The 15115-nt window shown below is 50.8% G+C and overlaps 9 protein-coding genes across 9 annotated transcripts, besides 7 other annotated features; all 9 read left to right on the top strand.

Moving 5' to 3' along the window:
* Nucleotides 1-39: 39 nt before the first annotated feature.
* Nucleotides 40-1230, top strand: TraAM80_06484 (putative RNA-editing complex protein; the record flags this gene model as incomplete). Its single annotated transcript, XM_029383326.1, has 1 exon — nt 40-1230. One exon carries the CDS (start codon nt 40-42, stop codon nt 1228-1230), a length of 1191 nt encoding a protein of 396 aa, XP_029236832.1.
* A 161-nt stretch (nt 1231-1391) lies between these two features.
* Nucleotides 1392-1423: a sequence feature (A-rich).
* A 169-nt stretch (nt 1424-1592) lies between these two features.
* TraAM80_06483 (uncharacterized protein) lies at nt 1593-4337 on the top strand (the record flags this gene model as incomplete). The annotated part of the gene is made up of 1 exon (XM_029383325.1): nt 1593-4337. The coding sequence occupies one exon, from the start codon at nt 1593-1595 to the stop codon at nt 4335-4337; it is 2745 nt and encodes a 914-aa protein (XP_029236831.1).
* A 215-nt stretch (nt 4338-4552) lies between these two features.
* TraAM80_06482 (uncharacterized protein) lies at nt 4553-5473 on the top strand (the record flags this gene model as incomplete). The annotated part of the gene is made up of 1 exon (XM_029383324.1): nt 4553-5473. One exon carries the CDS (start codon nt 4553-4555, stop codon nt 5471-5473), a length of 921 nt encoding a protein of 306 aa, XP_029236830.1.
* Nucleotides 5474-6026: 553 nt separating this feature from the next.
* Nucleotides 6027-6058: a microsatellite.
* Nucleotides 6059-6259: 201 nt separating this feature from the next.
* On the top strand, nt 6260-6574 carry TraAM80_06481 (ATPase subunit 9; the record flags this gene model as incomplete). Its single annotated transcript, XM_029383323.1, has 1 exon — nt 6260-6574. One exon carries the CDS (start codon nt 6260-6262, stop codon nt 6572-6574), a length of 315 nt encoding a protein of 104 aa, XP_029236829.1.
* A 99-nt stretch (nt 6575-6673) lies between these two features.
* Nucleotides 6674-6713: a microsatellite.
* A 131-nt stretch (nt 6714-6844) lies between these two features.
* Nucleotides 6845-8899, top strand: TraAM80_06480 (putative carnitine O-palmitoyltransferase; the record flags this gene model as incomplete). The annotated part of the gene is made up of 1 exon (XM_029383322.1): nt 6845-8899. One exon carries the CDS (start codon nt 6845-6847, stop codon nt 8897-8899), a length of 2055 nt encoding a protein of 684 aa, XP_029236828.1.
* A 32-nt stretch (nt 8900-8931) lies between these two features.
* Nucleotides 8932-8948: a microsatellite.
* Nucleotides 8949-9157: 209 nt separating this feature from the next.
* Nucleotides 9158-9228: a sequence feature (A-rich).
* A 58-nt stretch (nt 9229-9286) lies between these two features.
* Nucleotides 9287-10351, top strand: TraAM80_06479 (uncharacterized protein; the record flags this gene model as incomplete). The annotated part of the gene is made up of 1 exon (XM_029383321.1): nt 9287-10351. One exon carries the CDS (start codon nt 9287-9289, stop codon nt 10349-10351), a length of 1065 nt encoding a protein of 354 aa, XP_029236827.1.
* A 260-nt stretch (nt 10352-10611) lies between these two features.
* Nucleotides 10612-10636: a microsatellite.
* A 228-nt stretch (nt 10637-10864) lies between these two features.
* On the top strand, nt 10865-11908 carry TraAM80_06478 (proteasome regulatory non-ATPase subunit; the record flags this gene model as incomplete). Its single annotated transcript, XM_029383320.1, has 1 exon — nt 10865-11908. One exon carries the CDS (start codon nt 10865-10867, stop codon nt 11906-11908), a length of 1044 nt encoding a protein of 347 aa, XP_029236826.1.
* A 61-nt stretch (nt 11909-11969) lies between these two features.
* Nucleotides 11970-11999: a microsatellite.
* Nucleotides 12000-12465: 466 nt separating this feature from the next.
* TraAM80_06477 (Ras like protein family, member T1) lies at nt 12466-14187 on the top strand (the record flags this gene model as incomplete). Its single annotated transcript, XM_029383319.1, has 1 exon — nt 12466-14187. The coding sequence occupies one exon, from the start codon at nt 12466-12468 to the stop codon at nt 14185-14187; it is 1722 nt and encodes a 573-aa protein (XP_029236825.1).
* A 450-nt stretch (nt 14188-14637) lies between these two features.
* TraAM80_06476 (peptide methionine sulfoxide reductase) lies at nt 14638-15115 on the top strand (the record flags this gene model as incomplete). The annotated part of the gene is made up of 1 exon (XM_029383318.1): nt 14638-15115. A coding segment is annotated over one exon (478 nt), but the record flags the coding sequence as incomplete, so codon positions are not given.

Here is a 15115-nt window from a genome sequence, read left to right as displayed (position 1 = left end):
AAAATTGACCAAAGAGGCGCAACGAGGTGTAGAAGTTAAATGCAGAGAATTCCATTGCATCTGTCACGGTGTGTCCGTCGAGCGGGACTCTCGCGGGGTGGACAATTCTACTTGCCGCTGCTTAGTCTGTCAGCTCGCTGCTACGGAGGAACATCATCGCTGCACGCTCCAAAGATGGAGACTCCCGCATATCAATGCGGCCAGTGTGGGAAGTCGTTTCGGCTGCTTAACGCCTTGAACCATCACATCATGACGAAACACGCTGGGCACGCGAAGGCGATGGTGCTCAGGGCGGGCAAACTTGAGGAGGTTAAGCCAGACGAGGTAAAAAGCAAGTCTTCACAGACCAGAGATGTCACCCCTGCTGCCTCGATGGCGTCAACCGGAGCCGTCTGGCCCACCACGCAGCTACCAACGGGATTTCCCGGCATGGAGTATTCGCCTCTTGGGGGCGCCGCACCGTTTGCAACTCCTCTTGGAGTTGCATCGGCTGTGCCTCTGAAATCGCCGCCAGGACCGGGAGCTACAATCCCTACCGGGGCAAACGGTAACGAGACAGAAAGCTTCGTGACAGATGAGGATGCTGAAAAGAAACTTTTTGTCTGCACCATTTGCCAGAAAACGTTCCGTCTAGAAGCAGCTCTGCAGCACCATTACCAAGCCAAGCATAACATGGAAATGCCAACGACCTCTACAAGCACGGCTAGTACGCGGGCGGCAAGTCACAGCACTACCATCGCGGGGGCGGCGACCACCATTTTTGGGGGTAACACCGATGACGCAGCAAGGTCCATGACGGGTACTCACTACGTTCATAGCCAGGAGTCTGTTCTTCCTCAGGCACCACAGTACCACCTTGACGTCGCCCCCAACGCACCAGAAGAAGGAGATGTGGCGGCTCACTGGCGCTGCGTCAACCATTGCGTTGTGTTGGGCCCTGTGCAGAACATTCAGGAGGGCTACGTATTTGAAGAGAAGGTTGTACAATTTACATTGATCACAGACTTCGAGGGTCCTTCTCCTGGAGACCCGGATAAGGACTTTCACACAGTAAGAGTTTTTGATAGCTCCTTCTGTGAGCAGCTAAAAAAGGAATTGAAGGAGGGCGAACGGTTCCTCGTGACGGGTCGCTTGCGCATGATACCGCAGTATGACAGTGCGATGAAGAAATATTACCACTACCCAGTTATTCAAGTTCACCCGGGGTGCGGCTCGGTGGTACGGGTGTGATGGCGAGCGTGACTCGCCTTTGATGCCTGTATTACGCTATCGTCTGTGTGTACAAGGGAGCAAACAGGGAACAATATGGAGAGCCATCGAAGGTGGGTAATAAATTTTACATAATGTGCCCTGCCATGGAGGAGTTCGACGAAAGACACCCAAACTGTTTCTTCCTTTTTCTTTTCCTTTTTATCTTACTGTTCCGCATTTACGTTCCCCACAGTGTTTCTTTCGTTTTGTTGTTGTTAGGTGTCATTGACAGTGTTTTTTTTTTTTTGCTTCCTGCGGTAGAGAGGAAAACAAAAAGGGGGAAAAAAAATAGTTCTTGTCGCTGGATAATTTATAGATAAGTAGAAAACCTGCGAGGGAATATGACACTTAGTGCAACTAGAGGGACGATCGTAAAACATGCGTCCGACATGAGTCCAGTGGAAAGCTTCAAGTGTGGGGCGCGTTGCTGCTGTGTTGCTGGTGATGCCGTTTGGGTGGCAGAGTTGAAGGGCGGCATTGCGGTGTGCGACGCCCAGCGAGGGAGCATACTGGAGCGTGTTGCTGTTGGTGAAAGCGACCAGCGTGTACATTTCAAGTCCATGGCACTTGTGCATGGTGAGGTTTGGGCGGGCACGATCACTGGGGTGGTTCATGTCTTTGATGCATCTGGGCGGCGGTGGAAGCAGTCTATGACAGTTTTAGGTGTGGAGGCGACGGCTCCAATTTTGTCACTTTTCTTTGACGGCTTTTCGGTGCTAGGAGGCTCGGAAACTGGTCGCATCGTGCAGTGGAACCCGTTTACAAAGAGGCAGGTGACAGTTTTTGTCGCCCTTGCGCCTGTGACAGCAGTGACAGTTGCCGCGGGATTCATTGTTAGCGGCGATCGCAGTGGCGTTGTGCAGTTATGGGACCCCCGTAGCGGGGAGGCGGTGTACGAGCACACACAAGACGCTGTTGCCGTCACAAGTCTTCTCGCTGAGACGAGCACAGAAACGCTGTGGGTGGGACGACGCAACGGCACTGTTAGCGTGTACGCCCTTGCGGCATCTATGGGCTTTACTGGGCGACTTTCAGTTGGTGACGGTGCTGTTACGTCCATGCTAGCGGTTAGTGGAAAAGTATTAGTAACATCCTACGACAGGGCCATTGTTGTGTTTGCCGCCAAAACACGCGAAGAACTTAGCCGTGCGAAGCTGGCACACGACGCCTTTATTCATTACGCCTCACGCGTGTACGCCGCAGAGACGGCACGCATCTGGACAATTGGGAATGATGGTGTGGTTCATGTGTGGGATGTGGCGGGATATTATTTGCCATGTCAGTCACCACCTATCATCCGTCCATGCGATCAGGCGGCCATGGTGCATGACGCCAGGGGGGCGTTGACGATAGAGAACGCACAGTTAACCACTCGTGTGGCGGAATCCCTTAGTCGGGTGGCAGATGTAAAGGAGGAGTTGCGACAGACGAAGGATGAGGCACATGAAATGCGTCTTCGGTTGATTTCGTTTGAACACGTACTCAAGGAAAAGGACGCAGAGATCGCGTCGCGTGCAGCTCGCGTAAAGGAGCTTGAAGAGGACGTGAACAGATTTCAGAAAACTGTCACGGACAGTAACGCTCGCGCCGATGCAGCGCAGCGGGAGACCAACATGCTTCGCGCGGACTACCACACTGCCTTGCACGACGCCTCTCAGACTAAGGCGCAGCTCTCTGCCAAGATTGCGGAAAAGGCGAGCGTTGAGCAGCGGTTGTTGTCTGTTCGCACTGAGAATTCACACCTGGAGATTCGGCTTCGTGATCGCGAGGGTGAGGTGGCGCAGTTGAAGGCCGAAAATGCGCGTCTGCACGCGGCGGTGGGACAACTTACGTCGTCAAGGTCTACAGACCGGGAACTGCATGAAAAACTCCTCGCCAACGCGGAGGGTGCCGTGCGGCAGGAATTGGAGGAATTGCGAAAGCGTTGTAAGGTTTTGGGAGGCATGCTTGTCTCCATGGAGTACACTATCCGGCGCAAAGAGGAGGAGGAACGTGACATGACGGCACTTATGAATGCCCTTCGTCGAAGGGTTGCAGAAAGTGTCACGGATCTCCATCTGGCTGCGCTGCTTAATCTCACGATGGTGCGCAATCCCGAACGGTTTGAGATGGAGTGCGACGAGCACACAAAATCGTTGCTATGTGAACGTAATGGACCCTTTGTACAGTTTATTCAGGCCCTACGCGATCGTGATCCACAGGCGTATGAGCAACTGCTTGCATACCTTCAGCATCCAGAGGTGGGATCTCGCTTCAGCCCCCTCCTTGACCAGATTTTAAGCCTGGCTCAGAGGGAGGGAGCCGCGTCGGACGACGATATTGTTAGCTTCAAAAAGAGCTTGCCGGTTCTTCTTAATTCACTGAACAGCATGAATGCGGCAGACACTCGAGCTGAGGCTGGAGGAACCTCAGGAGGTGCCACCCTTGCCATGGGAACAGGTTGGGCAAAAGTGAATCCTTCATTGTCGCCAACTTCCGCCACCGATGCAAAGCAAGCTGTTGTTGGAGTTGGCAACACGGGTATCGGGGGTGGTAGCGTTGGGGCTTGCCCGGCTGGGAGCAACGGTGCCACTCTCAATGCTACAACTGCGCAGCGTCCATCTCAGCAGCAACAACAGGCGGCTATGGGAGCTTTAGAAGTTGGTGACGCAGGAAGAATACTACCGACAGATGTCGATGAATTCAAGAACGTTCTACGAAACATGAATATCACCGTTGAACTACCCGACATGGTCGGGATGGGAGCATTTGGCGCGGGGGAGGACGGTTACCTAAAGCAACTTCGAAATGCGTTTGAGTTTATTTTGCAGACACGCCGCGACTTGGTTCAGAAAATGGGAATTCTACTGAAACGCATCGTGAAGGCGCGCCAAGTTATAGATGCTCTGACGAGTAACGCGCGAGAGACTTCATTCCCCACACAGCGCCACCTTTCTGGCAGCGTTGGTGCACATGTTGGGAGGCATAATTTGGGTTCTGTAGCTACAAATATGTTAGAGGAACTTCAACGCTTTGTTTCAGGTATTCTGGCGGTGTACTTTACTGCGGCAGAGAAGCAACGATTAGGAGTAGATGCAGATGCCTAGGCATCCTACAGACTCCACTTCACTAGACGAGAAGATGGCGGCTTTCAGTGTCTCTCTGTGGCGCCATTAACTTTATTTTTAGTATTTTGGTGTGTGCGCAGCATATATACATACATGCATTGGGTGATCTCTTTAGTAACAATCAGTCGCATTGCTTATTATTATTTTTTTCTTTTTGTGTGTTTGTTGCCTTGTAGCAGTCACTGCAGGAGGACATGGCGCACTTGCGCTCTCTCTCCGCCTCACACGAGGACGAAGACAAAAACTCATTTAGTGGGAGTGGCAACGAGTCCGAGGACTCGTCCTCCAGCTGCAGTGCGTCGGTCTCATCAAGCGGTTCTTCTTTGTCCCCCTCGAGTCATCCGCGTGCAAGCCCCGAAAAGGGCAGCTGCGACGCGTTGGCGATGAAACGAATGGAGCGTCACCAGCGCCTCCGACGGTTGCTCTCGCAGCGCAACGTGGGAGACACCAACCCCGTTGACGATGGAAAGTATGTGGAGCCATTCACCACCCGCAAGGGTGTGCTGGACGCAGATGACAGTGTCATTCTATCCACCTTCTCCAACTCACTTTTATTCTCGCGGCTTCTTGCTGTTCTAGGCTCTTGCGATAATTCTGCGCGTTTGGAAAACTTTGACGAGGCGCTTTCAGCTGCGAACCCGACTTTTTATCGGAGCTTCAAGCTTCCACTGGAGGAGGCCGCGGCGCAAACGATGAGAGGTAGTGCCTTGACGCACCGTGAGTGTGCTGCGTTGGAGCGTGGCAGCATCGTCGTTCGTCGACGAAAGTGTGATCGGCCCGCGTGCACAGCTGCTTTTGGGGCCTCCGCGGAGGCGGTTAAACGTGGCCGCACAGCTGATGATCCGTCGGTGACCCGAGGAAACACCGCAACGTCGGGCATTATTGCGAAGTCGCTACGGAGCTGGGAGCAACACCTGTCGGAAGAGTTGAGGGCGGAGGGTGTCTCCATTGAAACTTTTAGGCAACAGCGGCACGGCAACAGTTACGTGGAGGAGATGCGCTTTCTGCAGGAGTCTCAGTGGGCTGACTACCAGCGTGAGCTGCGGCTTGAGGAGAAACGGAAGGAGCAAGAAGCCAAGCGGGCGATACGTCGTGGTGAAAGTAACATAAACTGAGGACGAAGTCATCACACACACAACAAAAAAAAAAAAACGGATGCTTTTGTCAGATTGCTTATCAGTAACGATGCCTTTTCCACTACATAACAGTTAAGCTCTTTTATGTGTATGTGTGTGTTATTTTTATTTCCAGCATTATTATTATTAATGCCTTTTTTGCTTTGTTTCCCCTGACACTGCCACACATTCATGGATAGGCTGAAGGGATACTTACACATGGGACGTTCCGCGAAGATTACGAGGGGTGGGGACAAGACCCGTGTGAATCAAGGCCGGCAGGAAGCAAAGATGCGGGCACAGGGGGCAAAGAGTCATGCCACATCAGTGAAGGAGGCAGTGGAGGCGCGGCGCGCGCAGAAGAAGCGGTCACAGGCCATTGCCACGGAACTCCGCGCCAAGACGCAGGTCCAGGCTACGCCCATAGTGAAAATGGCACCAAAAAGCAAGAAACCGGAAGGATAAGGAAATAATGGAGTTGCCGGATTTAAAGCACTCGTTGGTGTGAGTAAATTCCAGAAGGATATTCGGTAAGTTTCTTTAAGTGCATCAAGTGTGTGTGTATGTGTGCGTGTCTGTTTTTGTTTCGCCCATCTGTGTGATTTCCTGCTGTTTTTCTATGCTCCCAATCTAGTTGCACGGGAGGATCGACGGTAACGCGAAGCCGAGAAGCGAATACGCAGACTACAACAACATTTGTGAGGGGTGGGGTGGGGGGGGAATAATACTAGTACCAGGAATACATTCAAGCAACCACAACAACCACGACGAGAGCAGCATAGAGAGATGCTACGACGTATTGCACTTAGGCCCGTCCATCGGCACCTGGCGACTGCACCCACAGCGCTGGCTCTTCGCTCTGCCTCCACTGTCGCTATTTCTGTGCAGGGTCTGCACTACGTAGGCACTGGCCTTGCCGCCATTGCGCTCGCAGGTGTTGGCCTCGGCATTGGTACCATCTTTGGCAACCTGCTTGTCGCCTGCGCGCGTCAGCCGAACTTGACGAAGATGCTGTTCAACTACGCCATTCTTGGATTTGCCCTGACGGAGGCTATCGGTCTGTTTGCCCTCATGCTTGCCTTCCTGATGCTCTTCTCGTAGACTTTTCATTTTGTTTATTTGCTTGATGGTTCGCTTATTCTTCCCTCTCTTCACTCTGTCCCAGCGTAGAGGGAGACTTGCCTTGATAGATGTGCTGTCTTGTTGTTATTGTTGTTGTTGTTGTTGTTTTTTTGTTTTGGGATATTTCTTCTCTCTGGTTTATTGTGGTTTCTTTGTTTGTTGGTTAACACTGCTCTCTTCCGAAGAGTTGGTCTGTTGCCACCTTGGTGTGCGTGCGTCAATTCTGGTGCCTCGGTGCTTGTTGGAGGAATGGAGTTGCGTGGTGACGTCGTTTCACACCCTGCCGAGCTGCCACTCCCCGACATTGCGACGTTGATGAAGCGGTACATCGAGTTTGTGGAGCCGCTGGATGGGGTTGCTGGAAAGGAAGCCAACATGGAATTTGCTCGGCGGGTAATACGGGGTCTTTCGGAAAGTGACGGTGAAGTTTCTCCCGAGTGGCGCAGTATTCTGGAATATTTTCGCTTTTTGGAGTCCCTTGCAAGGAAGTACAAGCGGGTGTGTAACACCTCGCTGCGAACCTCGCATATCGCGCCTTTGTGGAATTCGTTGTATCTCTGCAACCGGGATCCACTGCCCTTTGGATGGAATTACACGCTATATCTTGATGCGCCATCGCTGGAGCAGCCTTGTCAGCAGCTCAACATATCGTTACCGGCTTTCCGGGCGGCGATTATTGGGGCGGCATCATTTCACGTACGCCACCTTGTTCAGCAACCACTTTTTTTTACACCAGAAGGGCAAAAACGTCTTCCAGAGACCTGCCGTGTGGATTTGAAACTGTGCCGCGACCAATTTACGCGACTACTTAGCACTGTGCGTGTTCCTCACTTGGGCGTGGATGGGTTGCGTTGGTCTCGTACCAACAAGGTGCTAATACTGCGTAAGGGACACCCGTTTGTGTTGGATTGGATCCGCCTCGACAACCAGGCCAGGGTAAGTGATTTGGGTGCACGGTGGTTAGAGGAAGTGGTCGCAAATGCGCGTCTCATTGACGCGTTACTTCGCGAAACGTCCACTATATCTCGGCAAAGAGAAAGTCCTTTGGTGCTGTCAAGCGGGTGCCGTGGAACGTGGGCGCGTATTTTTGAGCAGTTATGGAAGGATCAGACTTCAAAGGCTGCCTTGGATGCTATTACGTCCTGCAGCTTTGCAATCTGCATTGATGAAGAGGTGGATCTTGCTTTGCCTTTACATGGCGGAAAATACCCTGAGAATCGTTACCCCGATATCAATGTGGCATACATTGTGGATCCCGCAGGTGGTGCCAGCTGCAATATTGAGCATTCGTGGGGTGATGGTAGCACCATGTTGCTGGTTTGCGGCATGATCGCTCATTACTCACAATCATTTTGTAAGCAGGACTTTGCCCTGAATCAAACTACATGGATGAACGTGTTACCAGACCATGCTGCACACGTGAAGCCTGTTCACTTTGGTCCATTATCCAAAGACATCCTTAAAGCGATCATGGAGTGCCGCCAGGCCCATCATCGGCGCGTGAACGAAACCGAACTGACTGTGCGGCATGTTTGTTCAATTGGAACGAGTGAAGTTAAGCGGTTCTGTCGCGTGAGTCCGGATGCCTTTGTGCATGCCGCATTTCATCTTGCCCAGCAACGGGTCTTTGGGGACCAACGGTCAACGTATTGTGCCCTGCTAATGAAAAAGTATCACCATGGACGCACGGAAACCCTGCGCACAGTAACACATGCAACCCAGGCAGTAGCAGATGCAGTGACTTGTGCACGCAATAAAAAGACATTTAACGCGGCGGTTGCGGCAGCGTTGCAAAAGGCGAGCCAAGAACATTACCGACGCATTACGGTGTGTCGTGCAGGAAATGGGTTCCATCGGGCTGTGACGCTCCTGCGGCGTCTACACGACGAGGCAAGAGAACGGTTAACATCTGAAGCCTCATCACCGTGCACGCATCCTTTTGCCAAGGCCTCCGCCACTGTTGAGGCTCTGTTTTTTGAATCATCTGCGCTTCGAGAGCTCTCATACAATTATCTTTCAACTTCCAACATATCGGGCAGTGGCATTTTAGCTTTTTGCTTCACAGCGACACATCCTGATGGCATTGGAATTGGGTACTCGCTTTTTCCCGATCACCTGACGTTTTCCTTTTCAGTATTCAAAAACTGCGGACGCCCATTGAAGGGTGCATGGAAAAACAAACTAAAAGAGGCCGCTGTGGAGGAGGGGGGAAGACGTGTGTGTGAGCTGTATGCTGACACATTGGAACATTCTGTTCGCGACCTGTATCGTCTTTCAGCTGTGCTGCCTCTTGCCAAGCTGTAGAAGATGAGGCTAATTTTGTATGTTTTTATGTTTCTCTCTCTCTCTCTCTGTGTGTGTGTGGTCGCCTTGGAAAGAAGCTGAAGAGCAAGTGCGTTGCACACAACGACATAGGGAGAATTTGCGTGTTTGCGTGTGTGTTGCCATCATTTTGTTAATGTTGTATTTTACGTACATGATGATTTTATTTTGTTTTTCTCTTTTTTGCAGCGATTCATTTTGCCGTTGTTGTTGTTGTTTTTTATTATTATTTTGCCCATCCTTCCTCTTTTTCATTCCTTCTTTCTTTTTTTGTTTCTTTGTCTGTTTGTGTTTGCCTGTATTGCTTCTTTTGCTGCAGCGTAGGTGGTGCGTTTCTTCTTGCTGCTTCTGCTGCCGCGTTGTATCCAAATGGCTGCACGTGGTGTTTTGGGTGCTGCCTGTGCCGTTGGGGGCCTCACGATGACAGGCGTCGCGCTGACGGTCTCGCGATGGCGCCGAGCGGAGAAGCGCCGAGCACAGCTTAACAACGAGTACGCCGACATTTTAACGGAACTCCGCTCGTTGAATGACGCACGCCTGAAAGGCGCCGACGATCTTCGGCGCAAAAGGCAGGAAGTAGCTTTGATGCATGAAACGGTAGCCACACTCTGGACCGATCGCCTGGCACGCTACGTACAAACCAATAAGACGCTGCACTCTTTCTTGAAGGCCCTTCCAGAGGCACTTGGTGCCCTGAAGGGTCTCACAAATCATTACCAGTACATGACAACGGAGATGCGGAAGTTTGTGGCTTTTGATGTCGCCTGCAGCAAGGTGCATAACTTTGCACTTCTTCTTGAACACGGAGAACGCGTAGGAATGCCGCGTGTGGTTGAGAGAATTCGTCAACTACTCATTGCAGAACCTCTCGTGCAAGTGGTGTGTGACAGCGTTAGTCAGATTCCCGCAGACATCAGCAGCCCAAGTTCTATTGGTGAGTGTAGCTCAAGTTTTGTCTTCTGTATAGAGGAGCTTGAGCGGGCGATGGAGGTTGCGGTTGCGCGTTATCTTGAATTTCAGAGTGAGAACGGAAGCAAGAGCCCTAACGTCATTTGCAGTGGCGTGCGAAAGCTTACTAACGAGGCACGGGTGAGTACACTTACCAAAGGTGACATCGCCTTGCAGAAGGAGCGAAGAGCGCTTCGTGACCTCCTCCTCCGTGACCGACGGCAGCTGCACACTGCCGGTGACCTGAGGAGTGCTTTGGAATACGTTGAAAATGTGTCGAATCAGCTCCGCTCTGACGACGCGAAGGAGGCTGGGCTGCGAAAGGTTGTTTCTACGGACACAGCCGTCAACGTGGCACATGACCAACTCCTCTTGTGGCGGAAGTCGGCAGCCGTCTTCTTAGTGCAGCAGCAGGCGAAGGAGGTGCTAGACGCCTACCAGCTGTTGTTGGCGGAGACACTAACAAAAACAAGGCCAGACCCGTAAAGAAGAGCGGCAACGGGACAAACGAGAGGGAATGTGGCGGGCCGTTGGTTCTTTCAGAAGGCATGATGAAATAGGCTTAGCTCAACTTGGGTGATTAGCACGCGGCAGTGAGGAGGGGGAACTAAGTCAGACACTCTGTTTTTTGTTTTGTTTGTGTTTCACATATTGTGGTGCGCATGTGTTTGTTGAGGGCATTGAGTTCCCCACACGTTTTTCCTTCTCTTCGGCAAGCTATGACACTGTTTCTGTTTTGTCTTCTTTAAATAAATATATATATCAATAAATTATTGCTTGTTTGCGCCGCTCACGGCACCCCAACAACACGCTCCCGTCCGCGCTTGCACACTTGCGCTAGAGGGAAGCGAGAAGGACAAAAGTAATAAGAGCAACACAACAACAAGAACGAGGAAGCCGTACGCACTTGAGAGGGTTACTTTTTTTTTTTTTGTTTTGGTTTCAGATTTAATTCTGCGACAGTGATATATTTTTATTTAGGAATTGCCAGCAAGACGCATGCCAGAGGCTTGCTTTTTGTGCTTGGACTCCACGGAGTTTATGCGCAATGGCGATCAATTTCCCACGCGTTTCCTTGGGGTACAGGAGGCGGCAAGTCTCCTGTCCAACGCCAAGATCCAGATGAATGCAGAAAACACTGTAGGATTCCTGACACTTGGTGGCAACGCGTGCACTGTCTTTGAGACCCTCACGCTGGATGTGGAGCGAGTCATGTGCAGCCTTGCAAATATTTCTATCCGGGGCAAACAATGCCACTTTTCGCAGGGGCTTCAGATTGCTTCGCTCGCATTGAGCCACCGAACAAACCCACGGGCGGAAAAGCGCATTGTCGCCTTTATTGGCACCCCACTTAGTGAAACAGACGAGGAGCTGGACAAGCTGGCGCGTAAGCTTCGCAAAGATGATGTGGCTGTTGATATTGTGGGGATTTGTGTGGAGGAGAATGTTTCGCGCCTTGCAGCGTTTGTAGACAAGTTGAGCAAGAATGGCAACTCCCGCTTCCTTAATATCCCTGTTGGTGCGAACCTCACAGATGCATTGATGACCAGCCCTATTTTACTGGGCGCGGACAGTGTTGGCGGCGCAACCGATTCCCACGAGGCGTATCAAGGGTTTGGCGTGGACCCCTCCAACGATCCTGACCTTGCCATGGCTATTCGCATGTCGCTGGAGGAGGAGCAACAAAGACAGGCGGCGGCAGCGACACTGGCATCCCAAAATACGGCCCCCGCCGCTGCAACAACGCATGAGGAGCCCTCTCCCCCGCATGAGGAGCCGGAAGACCTGGAAAACTTGTCAGAAGAGGAAATGATTGCACGCGCAATGCGGATGTCGCTGGAGGATGCACAACAGACGGGAAAAGGGGCAGAGGCAAGAAACACGGTTGCCACTTCTGACGAAGGGTCCTTTATGCACGAACTTGAAAGACGTCTGGAGGGTGAACGCCTAAATAAAGGAACCTCTCAACCACCAGGAGACGATAACCTCCCTGTGAACGAAGAAGAGTCTCAAGGTGAGGAAGAACCGAAGGATAAGAAATAATTCTTCTCACTTGCTTGCGTGTGTTTCTTTCCTTTTCCCCTTGGAACGGTGCATGGCGGGCATATATATATATATTTATATATATATATATGTTTTATAGGGGCACGAAGGGGAGGAGGGGAAACGACAACATTGACATCAAGAAAAGTGTCGTCTCACGTAACAGGAGGAGACAAAGCAACGAGGAAATGTGTGACTAAATGTGTTACCATCCCCCAATGATGTGTGTATGTGGTGGGGGAAGAGAGAGGGTGCCACAAGGATTTCTTAAGCACAACAGCAACAATACAAGAATTACGTTGTACTGTGTTTACTGCTTTTGTCAGTTTTTTTATTTCTTTTATTATTAATGTTATTTTGTTTGCCTTGATGCACGTGTGTCTCTTTGTACTTTTCCCACCGTGTGGGTGGGTGTATGTGTGCCGGCTTCCTTGTGTGTATCTCCACCTTTATTCATTCTGCCTTTTCATGTTTATGTTTAGCCGCTCAACATTTGTTGAGACTGTAGAGCACACAGGCAGTATAAATAAATAAATAAATATCTGGCCTTTACAAAGATGTCCTTAGCGACTATTCGTGTCTTGGTGTGTGGGGCGGACCTTCATCGAGTGGAGTCGGCGCTTGGTGGCTCTGTAGAGAACACACACTTTGCGTGGAATCGTCGTTACGAAATATCTTGTACTGCTTCAGCGGGTGTTTCTGAGGTTGACAGTCGGCTACTGTCGACGTGTCACCTTGTGGTGCTCACAAGGGGTGCCAGCTCTCCGTTAAAGGTTGAAAGCTATCTTAGCAAACCCACCGTCGCACTGGAGGATGCCCCAGAGAGCGCGGTGGACATGCTAAAGTGTTGTGACTTTTACTATGGTGTGCACCCTCTGGAAAATTTGCGTTCAGTAGCTTTGGATATGGGCCTTTCCCCACCACACGTTATTTGGGATGCCGCATTACACACGTTTACACGCAACGGTTCATTGTGCCTTCGTCGCGCCTTTTGGCTTCTTGACAAGGATGGAGACGGGGTACTAAATGAGGAGGAGATACTTGCGTGGCAGCGTTCCGTGACCTCCGCATGCTTCTCAAAAGCCGACGTTGGTGAATGGTTTGCTAGTTGTTCCCTGAAGGCCTCCATCATGGCGTTAAGTTCTGACGTCTTTATGAAGCTGCAGGAAGACTTTTTACGGAATGGCGACGCTAAGCAGGTGTGGGCGACACTTAATGCAACCGGTATCTATCCTGATGGACTGCCGTATTCGTGGAGAGACATACATGCGGTACGTGTAAGCAAAGAGAGCAACACATACCTTTCACACACCGCCATTCAATTTTTTAGAAACTTGTACAAACTTCGTCGTTTTCATGATCTTAACAATATGTGGGACGTCACCCCCGGCTGCCCGTGGAAACACGTGCATGGGTTTCTTAAGAGACAAATCCCACTGGATAAGTTTATTGAATACTGGAAGTATTTGGCATTGACAAACAGGAGTGTGGTTGTGCAGTATGCCAGATATTGGGGTTATAAAGGGGATACAAGTATTTTGTTTTTGTTACGGCATGCGCGCCCATACCGTGAATTGGATGAGGCTGTACCTAACACAATTCAGGTTCTTGTAGTTGGATCCCCTGGATGTGGGCGGAGAAGTCTTATGTTTACACTTACTGCATTGGATGAGGAGGTCTACAACGACGAAGAAATGGATGCATCGCAGGGCATGTACGTCCGAACCACGACGTTTCCTGTAAGGCATGGTGAAGGAGACATACTGCAGACGATAGTGTATACCACCGTACCCATTGATCACCTTATGAAGGTCTTAGGCGATGAAATGCTGGAAAAACAGCTGGACGTAGTGCTTCTCTGTTATGATGGGAGTCGTGTTGAAGAAACTACACCGCCCATTATGCGTGCATATCTGGACGCTAAGGCGTCACCATTGCGGTGCTGTAACTTGCCTTTTGTGGTTGTCATGACGAAAGCGGAGGCTTCCACATCCCCGGAGGCTTTGAGTGAGGGGAGTAAGACGATGGAGCACTTTTGTCGAGAGCACCAGTTACTATGGCCTCCTGTTGTAACTAGCGTAGAATCTCCTGACAAATTTGAGATTGTTGCGCTTAATGAATACATGTATGCGGTCGCCAAGGAACCCGAAATTGCTGTGGGAAATCCACCTCTAACTCCCATGAGAATATTACGGCGCGTTGCAATCGTGACATTTTTTACACTCGCCGTAGGAAGTATCACGCGTTTGGTTCTTCGACGACTTCGTAAAAGGCGGTAATAGGGAGGGGAATGTTTTTAATTGGATACGATTCGGTAACTATGTGTGAATACGGGTGGAACAGATGTGCAACTAACACAGAGGAAGGAACAAAAACCACAAAGGCAAATAGAAAAGCGAACAACGGCAATTAGAAGGGAAACGGGGCGGGAAAGAATGAGGGATATGTAACCCCCTCAAATGTACCGAAGTGAAGTGGAGGTATGTGTGCGTATATGTGGTTGTCTCGATACTATTCTTGTTACTTCCATTTTGTTTGCTATTACCCTCTTTATTTATTTCTCTCTTGCTCATCAGTACCCCATTTTTTCCAGCTGTCTTCTGGCTACTCCTGCGACTACTCGCTTTTCCCCTCTTCTTCCAACCCGTTCTTCTGCTGGCACAACCGTTTTGCCGAGGCTATTTGTGCGGTCTTGCTATACTACCAAATACTTTTTGCCGCTACACGTCATGACTGTTGGTCTTCCCGCGACCTTCGCCGCTGGCTGCTTTTGGGGGACCGAAAGGTTCTTCGTCAAGCGCTTTGGGGACGCCTTGATTTCGCACCAAGTGGGGTACATGGGAGGCACTGAGGCTGACGAGATTACGTACCCGATGGTCAAGAAGGGCGACACCGGGCATGCAGAGGTGCTGCACCTCATTTACAATCCGGACAAAGTCACCTACCAGCAGCTGCTTGACTTTTTTTTCCGCATTCACAACCCAACGACGATGAATCAGCAGGCGGGCGACATCGGCACACAGTACCGCAGCGCCATTTTTTACCACAATGAGCAGCAGTTGCAGGAGGCCAATGAGTACATTTCGAGGCTCAATGGTGCGGACCCGGCGCTTCGTGCCGCCTTTGTGAAGGCCTTTGGAGATGTACAGGTTGTCACCTCGTTGGAGAAGGCGGCACGTTTTTTATCGGCGGAAGAATACCATCAAG

Source organism: Trypanosoma rangeli (assembly GCF_003719475.1).
Source record: "Trypanosoma rangeli strain AM80 chromosome Unknown Tra_15.4_contig_00237, whole genome shotgun sequence".
Classification (NCBI taxonomy): Eukaryota; Euglenozoa; class Kinetoplastea; order Trypanosomatida; family Trypanosomatidae; genus Trypanosoma; species Trypanosoma rangeli.
The sequence above is the reverse complement of the archived record's forward strand: the minus strand, read 5'-3'. Positions and strand labels throughout refer to the sequence as shown.